Below are 18725 nucleotides of genomic sequence, written 5' to 3' on the forward strand. Positions count from 1 at the left end.
TTTTTTTTTTTTTTTTTTTTTTTTTTTTTAAAAGCACAGACCCAATAATTTTCCTTGGCAGCTCACCACTAACCTTTGAGGTTATAAAATGGGGGTTAATAAATCTGCACCTAATTGGGGCAGGGTGAAGATTAATTAGGTGAAGATGATTATAAAGTGTTTTGAAGAGGGAAAGAGCTGAATAAATGCAGTTCTGTTCACCGTTGGTCGGGCAGAAAGTGTTTATATATGTTTCTAAAATACTCTATGCATTTATAGTCCAATACAAATCTTTGATAATATTAATAGAAATATTTTTATTGATAGGCTTGGTAGAATTCAATTTTTATAATAAATTTGATGGAAAATATCAATGTTTTTAAACCTTTTATCTATTTTATCAATTAACATTTTCAGTTGTGCAAAATTATGGGTTTTAAGAATTAAAAAAATTTTTTTTGTTGATTTCAATTTTCAAAGTTGCAAGAAATTTTGGAGGGGGGGCAGATAATTATTTAATGACTAGACACCAAATTCAAAAACTTAAAGCTTATAACAACTAAAACAGATTTTCAACATCATGTCAAAATATATAAAGTAAATATCTTTAAATCAAGCTGTAGTAAGGCCGGGGCCGAGGGGTTCGATAAGGGGCAGAGGGTCTCAGGGGTGGTCAGTGGCTCTCCCCCCCCCTCCCGGGTCTGGGGGGAAGGAGGTGTGGAAGGGCACTTTTAGGGGCCCTGCAGTCCCAGAGTGGCCCAGGGAATTAGTGAGGGGCTGGGATCAGCCCCTTCCACTTCCCTTGCCGCGTCCTCAGCCGTGTTGCTTGGGGGAGGAGGCTTGGGGGAAGGGATCCCCCTGCACTCACCAGCAGTGGCGGAAGCGGAACAACCTGGCCCCAGCCCGCTCCACTCCGCCAGCTCCCAGCTGCAGTGTTCCGCTTCCCGCCACAGGTGAGTATGGGGGGCGTCCTTTTCCCAACTTTCCCGCACTCACCGGCAGCGGGAAGTGGAGTAGCCCAGCCCCAGCCTGCTCCACTCTGCCAGCTCCCAGCCGTGGCTCTCTTGCTTCCTGCTGGAGGTGACTGCAGGACCTTTCCCCAGCCGCCCCCAAGCAACACGGCTGGTGTCGGGGCAAGGAAAGCGAAATGGGCTGGGGCCCATCACTCTGCTTTCCGCTGCAGGTGAGTACGGGCGGCATCTTTTCCCCAACCTCCCCTCAGTCACTGGCGGCGGGAAGCGGAGCACTGCGGCTGGGAGTTGGCGGAGTGGAGTGGACTGCAGCCGGGCTGCTCTGCTTCCCGCCGCTGCTGGTGAGTGCTTGTCAGGAGGTGGGTAGGGGGTGGATAGGGGTCAGAGCAGTCAGGGGACAGGGGGGTTGCATAGGGGGTGGAGTCCTGGGGGTGATTAGGGATGGGGTGTCTGGAAGAGGTGATCAGGGAACAGAGGAGAAAAGCAAGTTTGATATAATGTGGTCTCACTTATAACAGTGATATTTTTTGTCTCCCAAGGACCGCGTTATATTGAGGTAGAGGCGTATTATTGAGGGAAATATTTTTAGGTCAGTTTGTGTGTGTATGGTGAAATTCACGTTTACCGGCATTTACCAATACAAATCTAAACCTTCCAAGCCTATTTATGTAGCACAACAGATGTGTACAATTCATGAGGAGTGATTTGGATCAATGTGAACGGTTCCTATTAATACAAAAACATTCTTCTCTGTTTGGTGGTTTTGTAATGTGAAGCTGGGGAAACCACCAAACTCACTATTTCACTTGGTACCTAATGATTTGGACTGAATCTCAGATGAGACCTATATGTAGTGAGCACTCCCCTTCCCATGTGACTTTCAAAACACATGGTCACCTTTGAATTGGAAGTTCGTAGTTTGTCTTAACACTTTGCAATATCCATGTGTTTATCAGGCTTTCCTGTATCCAGCCCTATTGTGTTCAAAGGGTACTTTAAAGGGTAATAGACCAAATTAAATATCTCAGATGAATTTAAGCAGTTAAGTCTGCCCATGGTGGTGGTAAGAAATTTATAGACGCTAATCTGATACTGCAGCTTTATAGAATTTTAATGAATAACTTCTCTGTTAAAGAGAAGTATATGTCAAAGTGATTCAGGGTTCAAAGTCATATCACATCTTTCACTTGGGATAAAGTTTCCATGATCTCTATAGAATATTAGTGATCTGGAAAGAATATGATGGTGTTATGGTAATGATGGTGTTATGGTTATGTCTGAGATAATATTTTCATTTCAAATGTGAATTTGATCATTGTAACTTTCTCAGACTATTAAGCTTTTGATCTGAAATGTATTATGCTTGGCCTCAGCTCAGCGGGATGCATATGTGAATATGTGTTTATTGGTGGCATATGTGTTAGGATGAGACACTTAAATGTAGGTATGTGTTTCATTTCCAAATAAAAATACACAGTGACCTCTCAATAAGGAATACTTTCAGGGCAGGAGGGCAGGGACTGGACGAAGAGGAGGCATGCCTTTAATGCTGTATAACCCAGTGTCAATATCTATTATAGCTAAACCAGACCATTCATTTATCAGTGAGAGGACATGTTTCTGACTGTTGTGTACTGGACAGGAATGACCACATGACATACATAACTGTGCCAGAGGTTTACGAGCACCAGGACTCCAAGAGGCCAGTTCTGTAGAGTTGTCCAGCTGTCATGGAGTTTAGTATGATTACTGCCATACTTATAAAATAAATTTTGTGGCCGAACAAAATATTTATTGAATCTTGCTGACATCAGCTTACTTGCTATCACTCTACACTGCCCTGAAGCCCTATAGTCTTCTCTTTGTCCTAGAGGAACATAGGATGTTTCAAGGGTTACATGCTGAGGTCAGGGGGCACTGTGAGTGCTCAGTACATTTGAAATTAGACCACTTATTCGGGTGCTCAGTGTGGATGTAGCCTCAGCACTTAGCATACATTTTTTGTCCATTTAAGTATATAGATATAGATATTGTGTGTGTGTACGTACGCACACATAATTCAGGATATTCAAATGTAAGGGAGGCTTAACCAGCCTTTGCTCTTCTTTTCTGTGTGTGCATGCATTAGAAGATCACACAGCATGGGAAGTAAATAATAAAATACTGTGAAACCTGTTTGAAGCAACCACTCAGAGGATTGCCTGTTGTAGACGGGCCTTGGTGCAAGTTTCACCTGTAATGGAAAGAAGCTGACTTTTTACTGTACCACTTCTTCAACAAGACAGCGTAACTAAATAGAATGTTTGTTTGTACTGTTGTGTTGAAATTACATATTTCCTGTACAGCCTTAAATAAACCTGCAAAATTCTGCATGTTGTGGGATCATGGAATGAAAAATCCAGTTGTATATACAGGGGGCAGACTTCAGGTTTATGATTCCTCTGCAGTTAAAATTTCAACCTTTATATTGCAGTTAATGTAAAATGAATATATGTCTGTATATTGCTTTCCTCTAAAGCTGTTTGACTATTTTTAATTTAGGCCTCTCAGAAGAAAACCATCGTTTTTAAAAAACGTGACAGACACCTTAGCCAGAATGCCATTTAAACTGAACTCTCAAATTGTTTCAGTGAAATTCTGTGAATTAGTTTTGGGACACTGTATATCCTAACATTATATGTTTAGAAATATATTCTAATAAATAAATTAAAGCCTGAATGCTTTCTTGCACTGAGAGACTCTCAGCTCAGAAGTGAGGGGATGTGGCATATTTACACAAACACTTAGTTTAGAGCAAGCTGGGGGTGAAAAATCTACCTTGCATTAGTGTGCCGTGTTCTATGTCGCTGTGTGGGCCCTGCTGCTGCATGCTAATAGTTCCCTAGTGTGCACTGATCTACTTCCATTTCAAAGCAAGTTAGATCACACCACACTCACGAACTTTCGATGCACCTTAGCAGGGCTCATACAGACACTTCAGGCTCGTCTATGCTGCCTTGCAGGTCAGACTATGGGGGTGTGAATAAATAGTGAGCACTAAAGTGCTGTGCTGTAGCTCCGCTGTGTGACACTGCAGGTGCAAACTGAAAGTTCCTAGTTCATGTTAACATAGTTCTTGTCAAACTGGTCTACGTTAATGCGAACTAGAATCCTTTTAGTTTGCTCCCACAGCATCCACATAGGGGAGTTATAGTGCAGCACTGTTTGCATTGCTCTTCGTATCCTCATCGTCCAAACTGAGGGTCAGTGTGGACATAGCCCTAGTGTTTGGGTCGTGCAAGGTAGACACCTACAGTTGCTGCAAACTAAATATTCCTAGAGGCTAGCAATCAGAGGGTTAATTAGAGGCCCGTGATTCTCTGAGCCAATCTGCCCCTGTTCTGTTATATGATAGAGTAGCTTAGTATCAGCTCTAATATACACCAACTGGAATAGTCCCCAGAGATTATGCTAGTAGAGGATTGCTGGTTCTGTGACGGCTGGGAGCTCCCACAGGCTGTGGGAATTATCAGCTGACAAGATCCAGCTGCTTTTCCAGCCCTGTTTATGTGGCGTTATGCAGGAGATATTTTTAGGGAACTAATTGTCATAGTATAATCTGCACCACCTTGATATTTTTAGAACAGCAGGTATCGAAGATATGGGATGCATTTGGGCACAGATATAAAGGTATCTGGATGATTTAGAATATCTTCTTTCAAGGAGAAGTGTACGTGTAACGTTAAAACTTCTGGAATAGACTTCAAAGCTAGGTCAGGACACTTTTTCAATTAAAGTAAAATCTCTCAATATACTTTAAATTCAAGACAGATTTAAATGGTTCCTTGACTTCTTTCCCAAGCTTCTTAGGGTTTGTGACATTTTTAGGTTCTTGGTATACGTTATAAGTCCCCATTTTCAGAGCTTGGTAACCAAATAAAAAATATTTTCCGCTCTCAAACTTTGTTTTTGGTGACTGGCTGTTGGAAGAATTTGTTCCTCTGATATAAATGGTAGGTTAATTGCTTTTCTTTGAGGACAGTAGTGTTGTGGGGTTTTTTTGCTGTTCGTGATAAATTGTGGATTAAAGGAAAAATGCAGTTGTAATAAATAAATGGCTTTTTTTGTTTTTAAATGAGACTGTTAAGCCTGATGCTTGCCTGATGTTAAAAGGGAACTAATTAGACATAATGTACCACTGTATACATAACCACTTTTGTTGGATTCTAGTAGGTCTGAGGTTTAACTTTTTATTAAAGTCAGTGGAAGAATTTCAATTAATCTGGTTTTAAAAATATAATAGTTACCTTGATTCATTTAGGTTCCTGCTGTGTCTGGATTTTAGCAAGGGTCAGATGAGAACATGAGGATTAGGAGATAGCTTGTTGCTACCTACAGCTGGCAGAATCAGGCAGAGAAAAATGCCAGAGAGTTACTCTTGTAACTTGAGAAATTCTCCCTCACAGGTAAAGAAAAAAGCAAATAGGATGTATAGTAATAAAGATACAGTCGATGAATATAAGCAAGGCATTGTTTACAATCACGTAACAGAAAAAGTCCATCTAAATATAGAGTACATAATCCTCCCACAACTGCTCTGTGCTATCTGTTAGTTGCACACCTCTACACCAAATGCGGTTGCATTTCAGTGGTGTGTATGAATATATAGTTCAAAGTGTTGTGGTATGTTTTTTCAATGAAAAATAATTGTATGAATGTAAAATGAGTAGTTTTAATTATACAACCTGTGTGTAGTTTTTATAGAGCACAATTTATCTTTACTTACGTATTTCCTTATTTATTTGCATATTATCTCATCACCATAGGCTTGTGAGTTGCTTCTGGTTTTTGTTTTTCTATAAACACAATGCCATTGATTGATACATAACTGGCTACAAGTAATTTAGAGACAAGGTAATTTGGAATTAGAATATCAGTCCTGATTCTGGAAACCTGGCACCTAATATAGATCAATCCCATTAACAGAATAATTCTGACTTGTTTTCTGTTGACTTTAATGTTGGCTGTCACTTACTTTTAAGGTGTGATATATGGTAATACTGTTTCACACTTTTGTGCCATTAGTTTCAAAATGCTGATTGATTTGCTTTTGCTCTATTTAAGAATGTTCCACTTTTTTAATCTTCTAAAGATTTTATTTCTGTAGTCAGATTAAATTGGAGTACAGCTTCTTTTCCACCATTTGTTTCATATTTAATCTGCTACAGCCCCCACTGTGCTGATGCACTAATAGTAATAAAAGCGCTTCAAAACTAGATTGTAACTCAGACACGCCTCACAAATACGTATTTTTCTACATCCTCCTAAAACTAGGACTGAACAGAATTAGAAGTTAAATCAGGTCAGGTTTCAGGGTTCTTGGGGGCGAGGGGGGGAACATTGTGGTAGGAAATATGACTCATAAGGACATAATAATTAATGAAATGGAGTTAATGGTGGCCACTGCTAAAACAGCATGTCTGTTGCTTCCCATATCATTTTTTATTTAGCTGTGCATGCCTTACTACCTTTGGATTAGTCTAGAGTGTTCTGCAGCCAAAAATCTTGGCTATTAAAGTGTTTAAAATAGTAAGCTTGTCAATGTTTCAACTGCCTAAAACAGAAGGGGTGGAGACTCATTCTATATTGCCGTAATTTTGTTTTTCCTCTGGGCTTATTTTTTTTCAGGGCCTTGGATGTTACCTACTGGTAGTTCTGCTTGAAAGCTCACATAATGCAGATGAAAAGAACATGCTAATTCAGTACTCTTCATCTGTCTGGAAAACTGGATGAGAATCTCACTCCCACTTCAGCCCCTTTTACACAGGGTAAAGGGGCCAGAGCAGCATCAAGAAACTGTAAAAGCTGCAGACCTGGCCTGGGGAGAATTCCTTGGTTCAGAAATTGAAGCAGACAGCCACACACTGTTCTCCGGAGACTCCTTTTGCAAAGACAGGCTCTGAGGATGCAGTTGAGGGTTGGAAGGGTGTGTTGGGGTTAGGATCACAGCAGATAGTACTGTGGAGATCCTGGGGGGACTGCCATAACTTAGACATTCTAAATCAGGGGTTCTCAAACGGGGGGTCATGACCCCTCAAGGGGTCGTGAGGTTATTACATGGGAGGTTGCGAGCCGTCAGCCTCCACCCCCAAGCCCCGCTTTTCCTCCAACATTTGTAATAGAGTTAAATATAAAAAATGTGTTCTTAATTTATATGGGGGTAAGGGTTGCACTCAGAAGCTTGCTGTGTGAAAGGGGTCACCAATGCAAAAGTTTGAGAACCACTGTGCTAAATAATGCTGGGGGATGCTCCAGAACTGTTCTGGATAGCCCCAAACCAGTAGGATGTAAGATTGGTTTAAAGCCACCTTAACCTCTAGCTGTGGGTTGTAAGTTCTGTGTTGTGCCTCTAAGATGCATAGTTCAGAATCTCACTTCTTTTCTTTAATGTCTGTCTAGACCATAAGGCAATCAAGATGCTTAGAACAAGTTTCACTTGGTCTCGTGCATGGATATGCAAAACTTTGCTATTTCAGTAACTATTTTAGAACCTTGCTTTTGGTACTAGCTTTGAATCATCCGTTAGCATCTTAGTAGTATGTTGACATCAAGCATTTTAAATTATAAACATAGATTTACATCAGCCATTAGTGAAAATTATGACTTCGGGTTGGGATACTTTTCTATTCAGTGTCCATGAATCTATTGGCAGGGAACATATACACAGAAGTTGAAATAGTGTTTGGGAGGGTTGGGGGTGAGAATGCAGGTATTGCATAGTTGTGTTATGACATTTCAATTTGTGAGATTGATTACTCGGCATTTTACAACTTGTGAATGGTTTATGGTGGATCATACTTATTTGGTGAAATATAGCATATATCATGCTGTCCACTACAAAGGCCAGTGAATGTGGAATAATGTGTTACCAGCTTTTAAAATGTAAAACAAGCAGGACACAATACTTAGTGTTTGAGCTATGTTGATTGACTGGAAATGGAATTGCACTTTTTTGTTTTTATGGTAAATGGGTTAAAATAGTGTTTGTAGGTTGCTTGAGAAGGAGTTATCTTTGAGATATGAGTTTTGAAATGATTTCCAATTCAGCTGATGGATGCCACAGTGAAACCACATACCCAATAGCAGAAAAGTTAAAGGCTTAATCCTCCTTTCATTGAAGTTAATAGTAACAGGATTGGCCCTTTAGTGCACAGTTTAGGTCTAGTTGAACGGGGCTGAATCAATGTGCAAAATTTTGGAGAATTAATTTTTAATTACAAAATGGGCAGAGATGAGTGTTGCTGTTAAATAGTAGCTTTATTTTTCTGAACTTGCAAAACAGCAGGTAAATATGACAGTATTTAATGTTTGAGCGGTAAGTTACATTGATGGTCAGCATTTTTCTGGGCTTGTGCTTTATTTTCACAATTGATTTATTTATAACTGTAATTCAGACTTGAAGGAGAATGAACGACAGTTTTCCAAAATAGCCTTATGAAAAAGTTATGGCAGGGCAGTTTCAGAACACACATCATTTCAAAATATGCAAAAACAGTTGAAAAATCACCCACATAAATTCTATATTTTTTTTTCCCCTGAGTTTAGCATTGGCTTTTATTGCAATGGTTTTCAAGTTTACCTTTTATTAAGTTGGCTGTCAGTCAGCCCAGATCTGTCTTGGATTTGCTGTTTTTTATATAAATGTTCCCCAGTTTGTATTAGAGCTGTTTATTTCCTTTCCCTGGATGTATGACTTTATGAATACTGAATAGCCCCTGGTTGCAAGCAATTAATTGTTCTAATATCTCAATATTTTTTTGTTTCTGTCTTCCTGTGTTACCTATATCTCTAGCCTGTCGTCAACAAATCTGATCATGGTTGATAGCAGTTTAACAAAATATTTTAAAATCTGGGAAGGGAGAATTCTATATCCAACTCTAAAGCTAGGTAGCTATCACGATTAAAAACAGCCATGACTTACAAGTACAAGTAAAGTAACTAACCCTAGAAGATTAGAGGAAGAGACCCTTTGGTCTTCAAATTGCAAACCATTTTCTTTTAAAGTAAATGAAATATTCTAGTTTAATTATTGCTTGCCTTGTACTTGAGAAGCTGTGCTTGATTTTGCTTCTGTATTTGCATGAGTTGGATGTGCAATAATCACAACCTTTTCATTTTATTTTTAAAATGTTTCTGGCAGTCTTTAGGCACTGGTTATTTTTCACTCCTTAATGTAGCAATTTTTGGACTTTCTCTTTCAGATTATGCTATGTGTTTTTTTCAACATAGCTATTAAAGGGATCAAAGAAATTGATCAAAATGAACTACTGTCTGCTTTTGTATTTATAAACGCATGAGGAAATTCTTAATTGGGTGTGACTTTTAGGAATTAGGGCTCATTGGAGAGAAAGAAATGGAAATAGACTTTTGGCACTCCAAGTCTGTGATTTTCTTGTTACCAGTTTTTGATTTTTTTTTTTTTCCAGGTACATGCGGGGTCGTTTAACATATGATCAAATTAATGGAGTTGTTCAAGATTTGAATAAAGCGGTGGTTAGCAAATATAAGATCTTACATCAGCCGATGAAATCTATGAGCTCTGCTGTCAGAAATCTCTACCACAGATTCCTGGAAGAAGAAACCAAGGATACTAAAGGTATTCTTTTTTAATTTATGCATGTATTTATAAAACTTTCATTCTTCTTCGAGTGCTTGCTCATATCCATTGTATGCTAGGTATGTGCATGCCATATGCACAGTTGCCAGAGATTTTTCCCTTAGTGGTATCTCTAGTACTGGCTCAGCGATATGACGGGTGCTGCCGGCTCCACACACTCTCAGTTCCTTCTTACTGCCTGTAATGGTTGCTTGGCGATCACCTCAGCCAGAAGAGGGTCTGAGATCAAAGTCCTGACATCAGAACCCCCTTATATGGTGTTCTTGATGGACTAGGTCCAGCTGCGCCCTCATCCAGCCTTCCTATCAAAGGTGGTGTTGCAATTCCTCAAAAATCAGGACATTTTTCTGCCTATATTCTTTCCAAAACCTCAAAAGACCATTGAGGAACATCAGCTCCATACGTTAGATGTTAGGTGGGCCCTGGCCTTCTATATCAAAATGACTACACCCTTCAGCAGATCTGTGCAACTCTTTGTGGCAGTGGCAGAAAGGATGAGAGGGCTGCCAGTGTCATCCCAAAGAATCTTGTCCTGGATAACTGCATGTATCTGGGCTTGCTACGAGCAGGCAAGGTTCTGCTTCCAGCCATTGTGACTGCTCACTCCACGAGAGCTCAGGCTTCATCATCAGCATTCCTCGCGCAAATACCAATCCAGGACATTTGCAGAGTCGCAACATGATCATAGGTTCATACCTTTGCATCCCACTACGCCATCACCCAGCAAGCCTATGACGATGCCAGTTTCAGAAGAGTGGTGTTGCAGTCAGCACGTCCATAAATTCTAAGCCTGCCTTCGATGGTACTGCTTGTGAGTCACGTAGCATGGAATGGACATGAGCAAGCACTCAAAGAAGAAAAAACGGTTACTAATTTTTTGTAACTGTTGTTCTTTGAGATGTGTTGCTCCTGCTCATTCCATGACCCACCCTCCTATTCTTCTATTGGAGTTATCGGCAAGAAGGAACCGAGAGGGTGCAGAGCTGGCAGGACCCCTTATACCACCGCGTTTGTCTATGGCTCCAGAGGGTGCTAGAGCCGGTCCTACAGATATCACTAAGAGAAAAATATCCAGCAGCTGTGTGCACACACCTAACATGGAATGGACACAAGCAACACATCTCAAAGAACAACCATTATGAAAGATTAGTAACCATTTTTTATCAGAGCATCTGGATGTTGTAGCAGAAATGTACAAGAAAAGGTGAAAGGTTTTCTTAAGTGACTAGTGATTTTTTGAGTGCCTTCATTTTTTGGTTGTCCAACTTGAAACACCTTAAAGGGGCCTTATTTTCAGAAGGTAGATGCTCATTGGTTCTGATAATTAGGCCCTTCAAAGAATTTTCAGTTTGGGTGCTCCAAAATTGAAGTATTCAAAATCTCTAGTCACTTTTGAGACTCTTGGACATGCTGTAAAGCAGTCTCAGATGGTGAGTGTCTAAATCAATAAATTGCAGATATGCCAAGATGGTTAATATTCTGTGCACAGTCACCATACTTGGACTTAGGGGAACTCAGCTGACAATGCCCTGCTGGCACCCTCTGGCACTATCCACAGCAGAAGACCAGCAAATCTTACCTGCCACAGTGGGACATGGGTACAAAGGGGATTTCTCAAATAACTGGGTCCCAGACCTTTAAGGATTCTCAATTTGTAATCAGCATATATTACACCCTCCTTATGAGAGGCGACTCCAAGAGCTTGGCTTGTTTAGCCTAATCAAAAGAAGGCTGAGGAGAGATACAATTGCTTTCTATAAATACATCAGAGAGATAAATACCAGGGAGGAAGGGCAGTTATTTAAGTTTAAGCGCCAGTGTGGACACAATAACAAATGGATATAAACTGGCCATCAACAAGTTTAGGCTCAAAATTAGGCGAAGGTTTCTAACTATCAGAGGAGTGAAGTTGTGGAACAACCTTCTAGGCCAGGAGAGCAATGGGGACAAAAACCTAACTGTCTTCAAGACTGATCTTGGTAAGTTTATGGAGGGGATGGTATGATGGGGCTGCCTACAATGGGATGAGGCCCATCAGTGACTGCCAATAACAAAAATCCTCAATGGCCAGAGATAGGATAGTAGATGGGGAGTGCTCTGAGTTACCACAGAGAATTCTTTCCCACGTATCTGCCTGCTGGGTCTTGCCCATATGATCGAGGGTCTAACTGATCCCCATATTTGGGGTCGGGAAGGAATTTCCTCCCAGGTCAGATTGGCAGAGACCCAGGGCATGGGTCACTTGCAAGTTTAAACTAGTGTAAATAGTGAATTCTTTGTAACTTGAAGTCTTTTTAAACCATGATTTGAGGACTTAAGTAACTCAGCCAGAGCTTAGGGCTCTATTACACAGATTCTGTCTGCTGCAATGTGCAGGAAGTCAGCTCTAAACCCAGGGTTGTGAGTTCAATCCTTGAGGGGGCCATTTAGGGATCTGGGGCAAAAATCTGTCTGGGGATTAGTCCTGCTTTGAGCAGGGAGTTGGACTAGATGACCTCCTGAGGTCCCTTCCAACCCTGATATTCTATGATTCCTGCGGCTCTTTGCAGCACATGATATTAAAAACTGTGATTTTAATTATTAACCAATCTAAGTTATTAACCAGTCAGGATGCTTTTACTATGTTATTAACCATTTAAGTTACCAACTTGCACTAAGTTATTAATTTATTTGCTGTGAGAATATATATATATAAATTCACACTACTGTTGCTCTTTTGGGTAATGTTGATCACTGATTTCGCTTCTGTACTAGCGTAGGTCTGAGTATCACTGGTTTAGTTAATAAAGTCTGGGCTCTAGAATTCGTATTATGATTTTATTTTATATATCAACAAATTGGTTGTTTCTAATACTTTTACTTTCTATTAGAACCATAAAAATGTAGGACTGGAAGGGATCTTGATAGGTCATCTAGTCCAGTCCCCTGCACTGAGACAGGACTAAGTATTATCTAGACCATCCCTGACAGGTGTTTGTCAAAATCTCCAGTGACGGAGATTTTACAGCCTCCCTAGATAATTTGTTCCAGTACTCATATATCCTTACAGTTAGGAAGTTTTTTCCTAATGTTTCACCTAAATCTCCCTTGCTGCAATTTAAGCTCATTGCTTCTTGTTCTGTCCTCTACTTATACCTGATTTCACTATAAGCTTATCTAAGTTCTGTGTGTTAAGTGAAGTGGTGATCTGAGATGTAACTGGTAAACTAGGGTCTTTGGAAGCAGCAAATCTGTGTCGAGAGACTAGGGGCTGGATGCTCCAGGGAGATGCTTGGAAGGCTTGGTGGTTGGAATGTGCCAATCACTAACTTGTAAAGTAACAGCAGGCCTAGAGGGGAGTGCTTGTGTTCTCTGTAGCCAGTGGAGTTGAGGAGCTGACCCTCTGGCAGTCACAGAAAAGGGCTTTCTCCCACTAAAGGCAGGTGGTAGTGAGGTGTGTCACAACCCTGGGTGCTTCTGGGAAATGTCACGTGTCGTCCTAGCAGCCCCTCCAGTCTTTACCAGCAGAATCTCCAGAGTCCTCAATCTGCCTGGAGGTGACAAAGGTATAGGTGGCAGTAGTGAGGTCTGCTTCTGAGGAGACAAAACATCATTGACTGGATAATCTTAAATGAAAACAGGCCCTACTAGTCACTGCAGATACAGTATCTGGGAATACAGAAATGGACAAGGATCGAATGTTTGCTACAGTGCCTATCAGCAGTGACTCAGACACATGTATTGTTTGGTTGTTTTGTTTTTTAAAAATACCTAAACAAACAGTCGGCCTTCAGTCCCAAGATGCTGTGCAGTAGACTTTGCTGAGTAACCATGTAATCTCTTTGCTTTAACCCTTGACCTGTCTTACTCCTTTGTTGCATCATGACATAAATTTAGCCCAATCTGCCAAATACATTCAGCACCATGTGGATGTAGTTGGAGAATTGGGGCCTTAGACTGTAAACTCTTCTGGATTGGGGCCACATAATCCTATTTGTATTTTCACTGTCTGGTGGACTTCTTTATCCAGCATCTAGAAGTATTATTTAGGATAAAGGATTTCTGGTCTGACTGGATAGTTTCACATTTCAATTTCCCCATAAAAAGCTTCCAGTGCAAACAGGTATAGAAAAGAATATTCTTCATTTTCATGTTGTGCTAAAGAAATAAACTGTCTTGCTGGATACTGCAGTTTAATTTAGAATTTGATGTATAAACTGAATTTGAATTTGTGACTATAAATAGCTTTTATGCTAAAGTAACATTATTTAAATTCTGTCCTCAAGCTGTAAAAAAACTGATTTAAGACAGAAGTGAGCTTGAGCCACAAAACAGATCTGGGTCTGCAGTTGGGGAAAGTCAGTGGCTAGAATGCGATGGCTTGATGGAGAAGGTTGGGCTGTCATGTGAATCTTATAAAATACACCTTTCTGTTCTATTGAGTTCAGTATAGGACTAAAATGAAGCAAAATGTCTGCATGGTTTACAATATGGTCTTAATTGTAGCCACAGATTTTTTAAGAGATATGGCATTGTGCATCTCTAGTTCAGTGTTTTGACAAATCATTTCAAACAGCAGCAGCTGAACATTTTCAGTGGCAGAAAATCATGTTTACCTCCAGCATTTAATTTTAGAAAATGGTCAGGAACATAACTATTGTGACAAAGTGTGATGCCAGTGCACCACTTGGGAGCTGCCTGAATGTATAGTGCATCACCAAGGTGAAGTGATGGTGAAAAAGATTAGAGTGTTACATTTTGAAATGTTAAATAAATCCTATAAAATATTTGTTTCCATCTCAATGTGGTATGTTTGTTCTCCAGGTGAATTTTTTATCGTGGAGGCTGATATAAAAGAGTTCACACAACTGAAGGTGGATAAGCGCTTTCACAGCATTTTGAACATCCTCCGGCATTGCCAGAGAGTGCGGGAAGTCCGTGGTGCACGACTCGTCCGTTACGTTATCTGCTAATATGGTTTTGGACTTGATTTTGCCCAGGATGCAGGGCATAAATATTTTATTAGGCATAAGGATTTGTATGCCTTCAGAAAGTCGGAAGACACTATACACAGAAATTCCCTACTCAGCTAATTTATTTTCTAAATGACAGTAATGATGAACAAATATCTAGCTCGTTGATCAGGCATCCACTTTGAATTATTATAAGCCTGCTTTCATATGCATTCATTCTCTAGGATTAGAAACATCTGAAGGTCTTGAACTTTTTAAAGTTGTTTTGATTTGAATTATTGGGTTAGGCTACTGTCATTTGATTCTGGTGTCTTGTACTGGCCTTTACTCCCATTATAAATAACTAATCCAAGGTAGAAATGAATGTAATTGACACCCCAGTGGTTTCATGAGGTTGTCAGGTAGATGTCTTAGCCACCCTACAAATGGTGGCCTGAAAAGCTGCAATCTCAGCAGTGTAATACTGCTTTTTTGTTTATATAATGGAGATTGTCCTTAACAATGGGTAATTGTTTGGGGATATGCATTTCATTTTGTTAATGCATCAAACTGATTTCCGCTCTTCCACTTTTTGTACAATCTCTTTCTTCTAACCCTAAAATTGTTTTTGGGGTTTCCAAAATGAGCCAGGCATGCAGCTCTGAAGTGGATAAATGCTTCCAAACCTGATGATGATGGTTCCATAATCTATTGGGTTTTCACATTTCATCAGTCAGATTTCATCTTCAGTCCAACCCATTTAATCAAAACAAATACTAGAACCATGATAATGTAATTGAAAATTCTGGCTTCTATTTTGAAAATATTTAACATTGACTGCTCTTATTCTAGAACATTTACTTACCCACTAGCTTCTATATAACCAATTTTAGAATAGATTATTTGTTTTTGCAATAAATTCCAATGTTGCAGGCAGTAGTTAAAGATGTTTTTGTTTGACAAAAGTTTTGACAAAGGTTATTTTCCTTCCTTGGGCCTGTACCTGTTGTTATAGTAACAAAGTAGTCTAAAATAGCATTTTTTGTATGTTGCCAGTAATAATGAGAGAGTTTAACAAGCGGAAGACCCTGACTGAACCCTGAACTATTGAAAGGTCAATAAAGAAGGCTGGGTAAGTGCTCAGTAGGTCTGGATTTGTTTTAGTCTTTTACTGTCTGAGACTCTGATACTGATGTGATGAGATCCAAGCTGTAGTCTCCATTCTGCGTAATATTTGAATGAATTTTGTGTGGTGTTCAACACAAATGCCATAAGTGGAAAGAGTGCACAATCTGAATTTCAGTTTGAGTAGCTGTCAAATGGGTCCATCTGTTGTCTTTTTAAAAGTTTAGTGTACATGAAGTGAACCAGGGAGATCTGGCTTCATGGATCATTGGCTTAATTCTTACTGGTTTTCAAAAGCTTTAATGATTTTTCTCTCTGAATTTCTAGTGTCTTCTGAATTTTTGGTAAACTTTCGTCTCTGCACTTGAGAATTTGTAGTGATTGTGACATTATTTGGCTAGCACAGGTGCAGCTCCTTGTGCTAGCAATGGTGGAAATGTTAGTGTAGGCTCAACCTGTTTAGAATAAAACAAGGACTGTTTCTTTCTTCTGTATAGTACTATGTCCACTGGGCCCCAGCACAGGCGATGCTCTCATCTGCTTTACACTGCTCTATGAGCACAAAGTAGTCCTAAACCCAACAACCTGCCCCCTAGACAATCTCCCTGGCATAAGGGGTAGTTCTCTAGGTTATCAAAGATTCACCATAGTGGCTTCTACTTCACCCTGACTTTTGACTGCTGGTGTAGTTGGTGTAGCTAAAGAAGGGCACATGGGCAGCCTATTTTGTGCCCTAGATCTGTTGGCAGCTGATGCAGCTTAGAATGGCCTGAAGAAGTCACTTTAGTCCATGCCAGCGTACTCGATAGAGTAATCCTACAAACAGATGGAGTAGTGCCTTAGAAGTAAGCCTATAATCAAAAGGATTTTTTAAAATTCGAATTAATGTTTAACATGTAGTTCCCAGCCCCTAGAAGTCAACCTACTCTTTAGTTGTTGAGCAGAAGCAATGTGCACAGCACTATGCAGAACACAGAGTCTCTATCGTGGGCTCTACCCTAAGGAGCTTACAGTCTAAAACACATCTATACCAGAGTTACCCTCACAAAGATGGAGGACCACATAGTGGGCACACAGAGGGTTCATAGCTCTGAGTACTGTTTAGAGGGAAGGGAGAAGCGGGGGGACCCACAATCTTACTACAGACTTAGGAATTGAAAGTTAAAGGTTGGGGAGGGACTCATAATGGAGTGAGCTGACAGGCTAGCTATGTCTGAAGAGCAGTGCACAAGAGGGAGGAAGGAGCCCTTCATTGCTCTTAGGTTTCGGTAGCACTCTCAGTCTAGGATTGCTAACTCCAGCAGTCATTGTGTGCTCTCTTCAGCCTCTCCTACCCTACATCCTACGTGTACATGTAAGGGGTAGCAGAGGAATGGGTGAGTGGAAGAGCATGCAGTATACTCTTTGTATTCTCAGGAGTGTTTCAGAGGATAGATGAAAAGCTTAATATCCTGAATCTATCATAAAAATAAATCACCTCCATCATACAAGTCCACTGGCTCCCCATTCATTCATGGCTTCTGTTTTCAAAATCCCCCTCCATAAACTCACTTCAGCCTATCTGGCAGACTTATTTTCTGCCTTCTCCGTCTGCTTGTCTTGGATTGACTTCTCTTCTGTCTTCTTCCCACCAGGCCACATATTGCTGAGAACGTGTGTGTTTGCAGATGAACACTGGTGTGATGGATTTGGAGCTGCTCTGTAATAATTTATGAATACAGTATGTTGACCTGGTTAGTGGGATGTTTACTGTATGAATAGGTTGGTTTAGTTTACAGGGGGCTGTAGAGGAAAGCAAGGAAGAAAGAAAAAGAATGGCTCAAGATAAGCTGCTTCCCAACAAATACTTAAGTTGTTAAGAGAAAACACCAGGGCAGGAAAAATCCCCAGGAACACAGGAGATCAAAAGAACAGGGGCTGGTTTAAAAAGGAATACTTTTTCTCCAGGGGAGGGTTGTTCGAGGAATTTAAGGTCCTGCTTACCATCAGAGAAAAGCAAGATAGAGATGCATTTAGATTGTTTTAAAATCCTTTTTCTCTAAATGCTTTGTTCCTACTGTTAAAGTAAACAGTAATTTGGTTTTAAAAGGTTGTCTGGTCATTCTATTCTCCACTGGTCATGGGCTTTCAAAAGGAAGAACTATTGGTGTTCAGACCTGCTTAGTAAGCATGGTTGATCCACAGGATGCTGTCGCCCAGGGCTTCATCTAGGAACAGGTAAATTATGGAATTCCGCCCTCAGAGAGATGAAGGCACAAGGCGAAACACCTGCAGGGTGCACTTAGACATCAGAAAGGGGACAGAGGTGCAGCTAGTCCTGTAACCAAGACAACTGGTTTAGCTGGGAGCATATACAAACATTAACCTTTGTTTTTAAAATAGGGCTGAGCACAGTTTTTTGTCTGCTTGCTGCCTGACCAGGTTCACCATTGATTTAGCCTAACCTGCTGCTGACAACAATAGGTCATTTTTCTTGTCTAGACCAGGTCTGTGACCTATAGCTAGTCTTCTGTTGGTCTCACAAAGAAAGTCTTTTGGGGGACAGATCTAATGGAGACAATATACGAAATAAATTTCCATTATCTTTGCCTATTCACATTTCTTAACTTCTTAATATTCCTGCCAAAGTTTATTTTGAGAGACAAGGTAGGGTGAGATAATATGCTTGATTGGACCAGCTTCTGCTAGTGAAAGAGACAAGTTTTCGAGCTTGCACAGAGCTCTTCTGTCTGGTCACTAATATCCTGACCAGCACGGCTACAACAACACTGCATACAAAGTTTGTTCTGTTCAATCATAATCACTTTGGCTGCATTATTATTTGTTTTGAACTAAGTAAGCTTGGTTACCTTGCCATACTAGCTTTTTTCCTATCTCTAATCCTGTTAACACTCTTATTTTGGGGAATGCACGCCTTCTGTAATTAACAGGATATTAGTGAGCAGCCTTCATTCTGTTACTTTGGGCTTTTAATTTCCTAAATTATTTTCCCTGAGGCTGATTCTAACAAATTTCCTCATTTTAAAATCCCTTTTCTTGAAGTTGAGTGCTTCAGTGCTACTG

At 40.2% G+C, this 18725-nt stretch overlaps 1 protein-coding gene across 4 annotated transcripts in view; it reads left to right on the forward strand.

Moving 5' to 3' along the window:
* The window catches only part of SKA1 (spindle and kinetochore associated complex subunit 1), a 42013-nt gene extending 25980 nt beyond the window's left edge, over nucleotides 1-16033 (forward strand). For all 4 annotated transcript variants that reach the window (XM_050944779.1, XM_050944781.1, XM_050944777.1 and 1 more), the window contains exons 6-7: nucleotides 9416-9585; nucleotides 14410-16033. In XM_050944779.1, the coding sequence (XP_050800736.1) occupies nucleotides 9416-9585; nucleotides 14410-14558 (319 nt within the window). In that variant the 3' untranslated portion in view covers nucleotides 14559-16033. The remainder of the gene's footprint in view (nucleotides 1-9415; nucleotides 9586-14409) is intronic.
* Nucleotides 16034-18725: the final 2692 nt, after the last annotated feature.

This window comes from Gopherus flavomarginatus, chromosome 3 (genome assembly GCF_025201925.1).
Source record: "Gopherus flavomarginatus isolate rGopFla2 chromosome 3, rGopFla2.mat.asm, whole genome shotgun sequence".
Lineage (NCBI taxonomy): Eukaryota > Metazoa > Chordata > Testudines > Testudinidae > Gopherus > Gopherus flavomarginatus.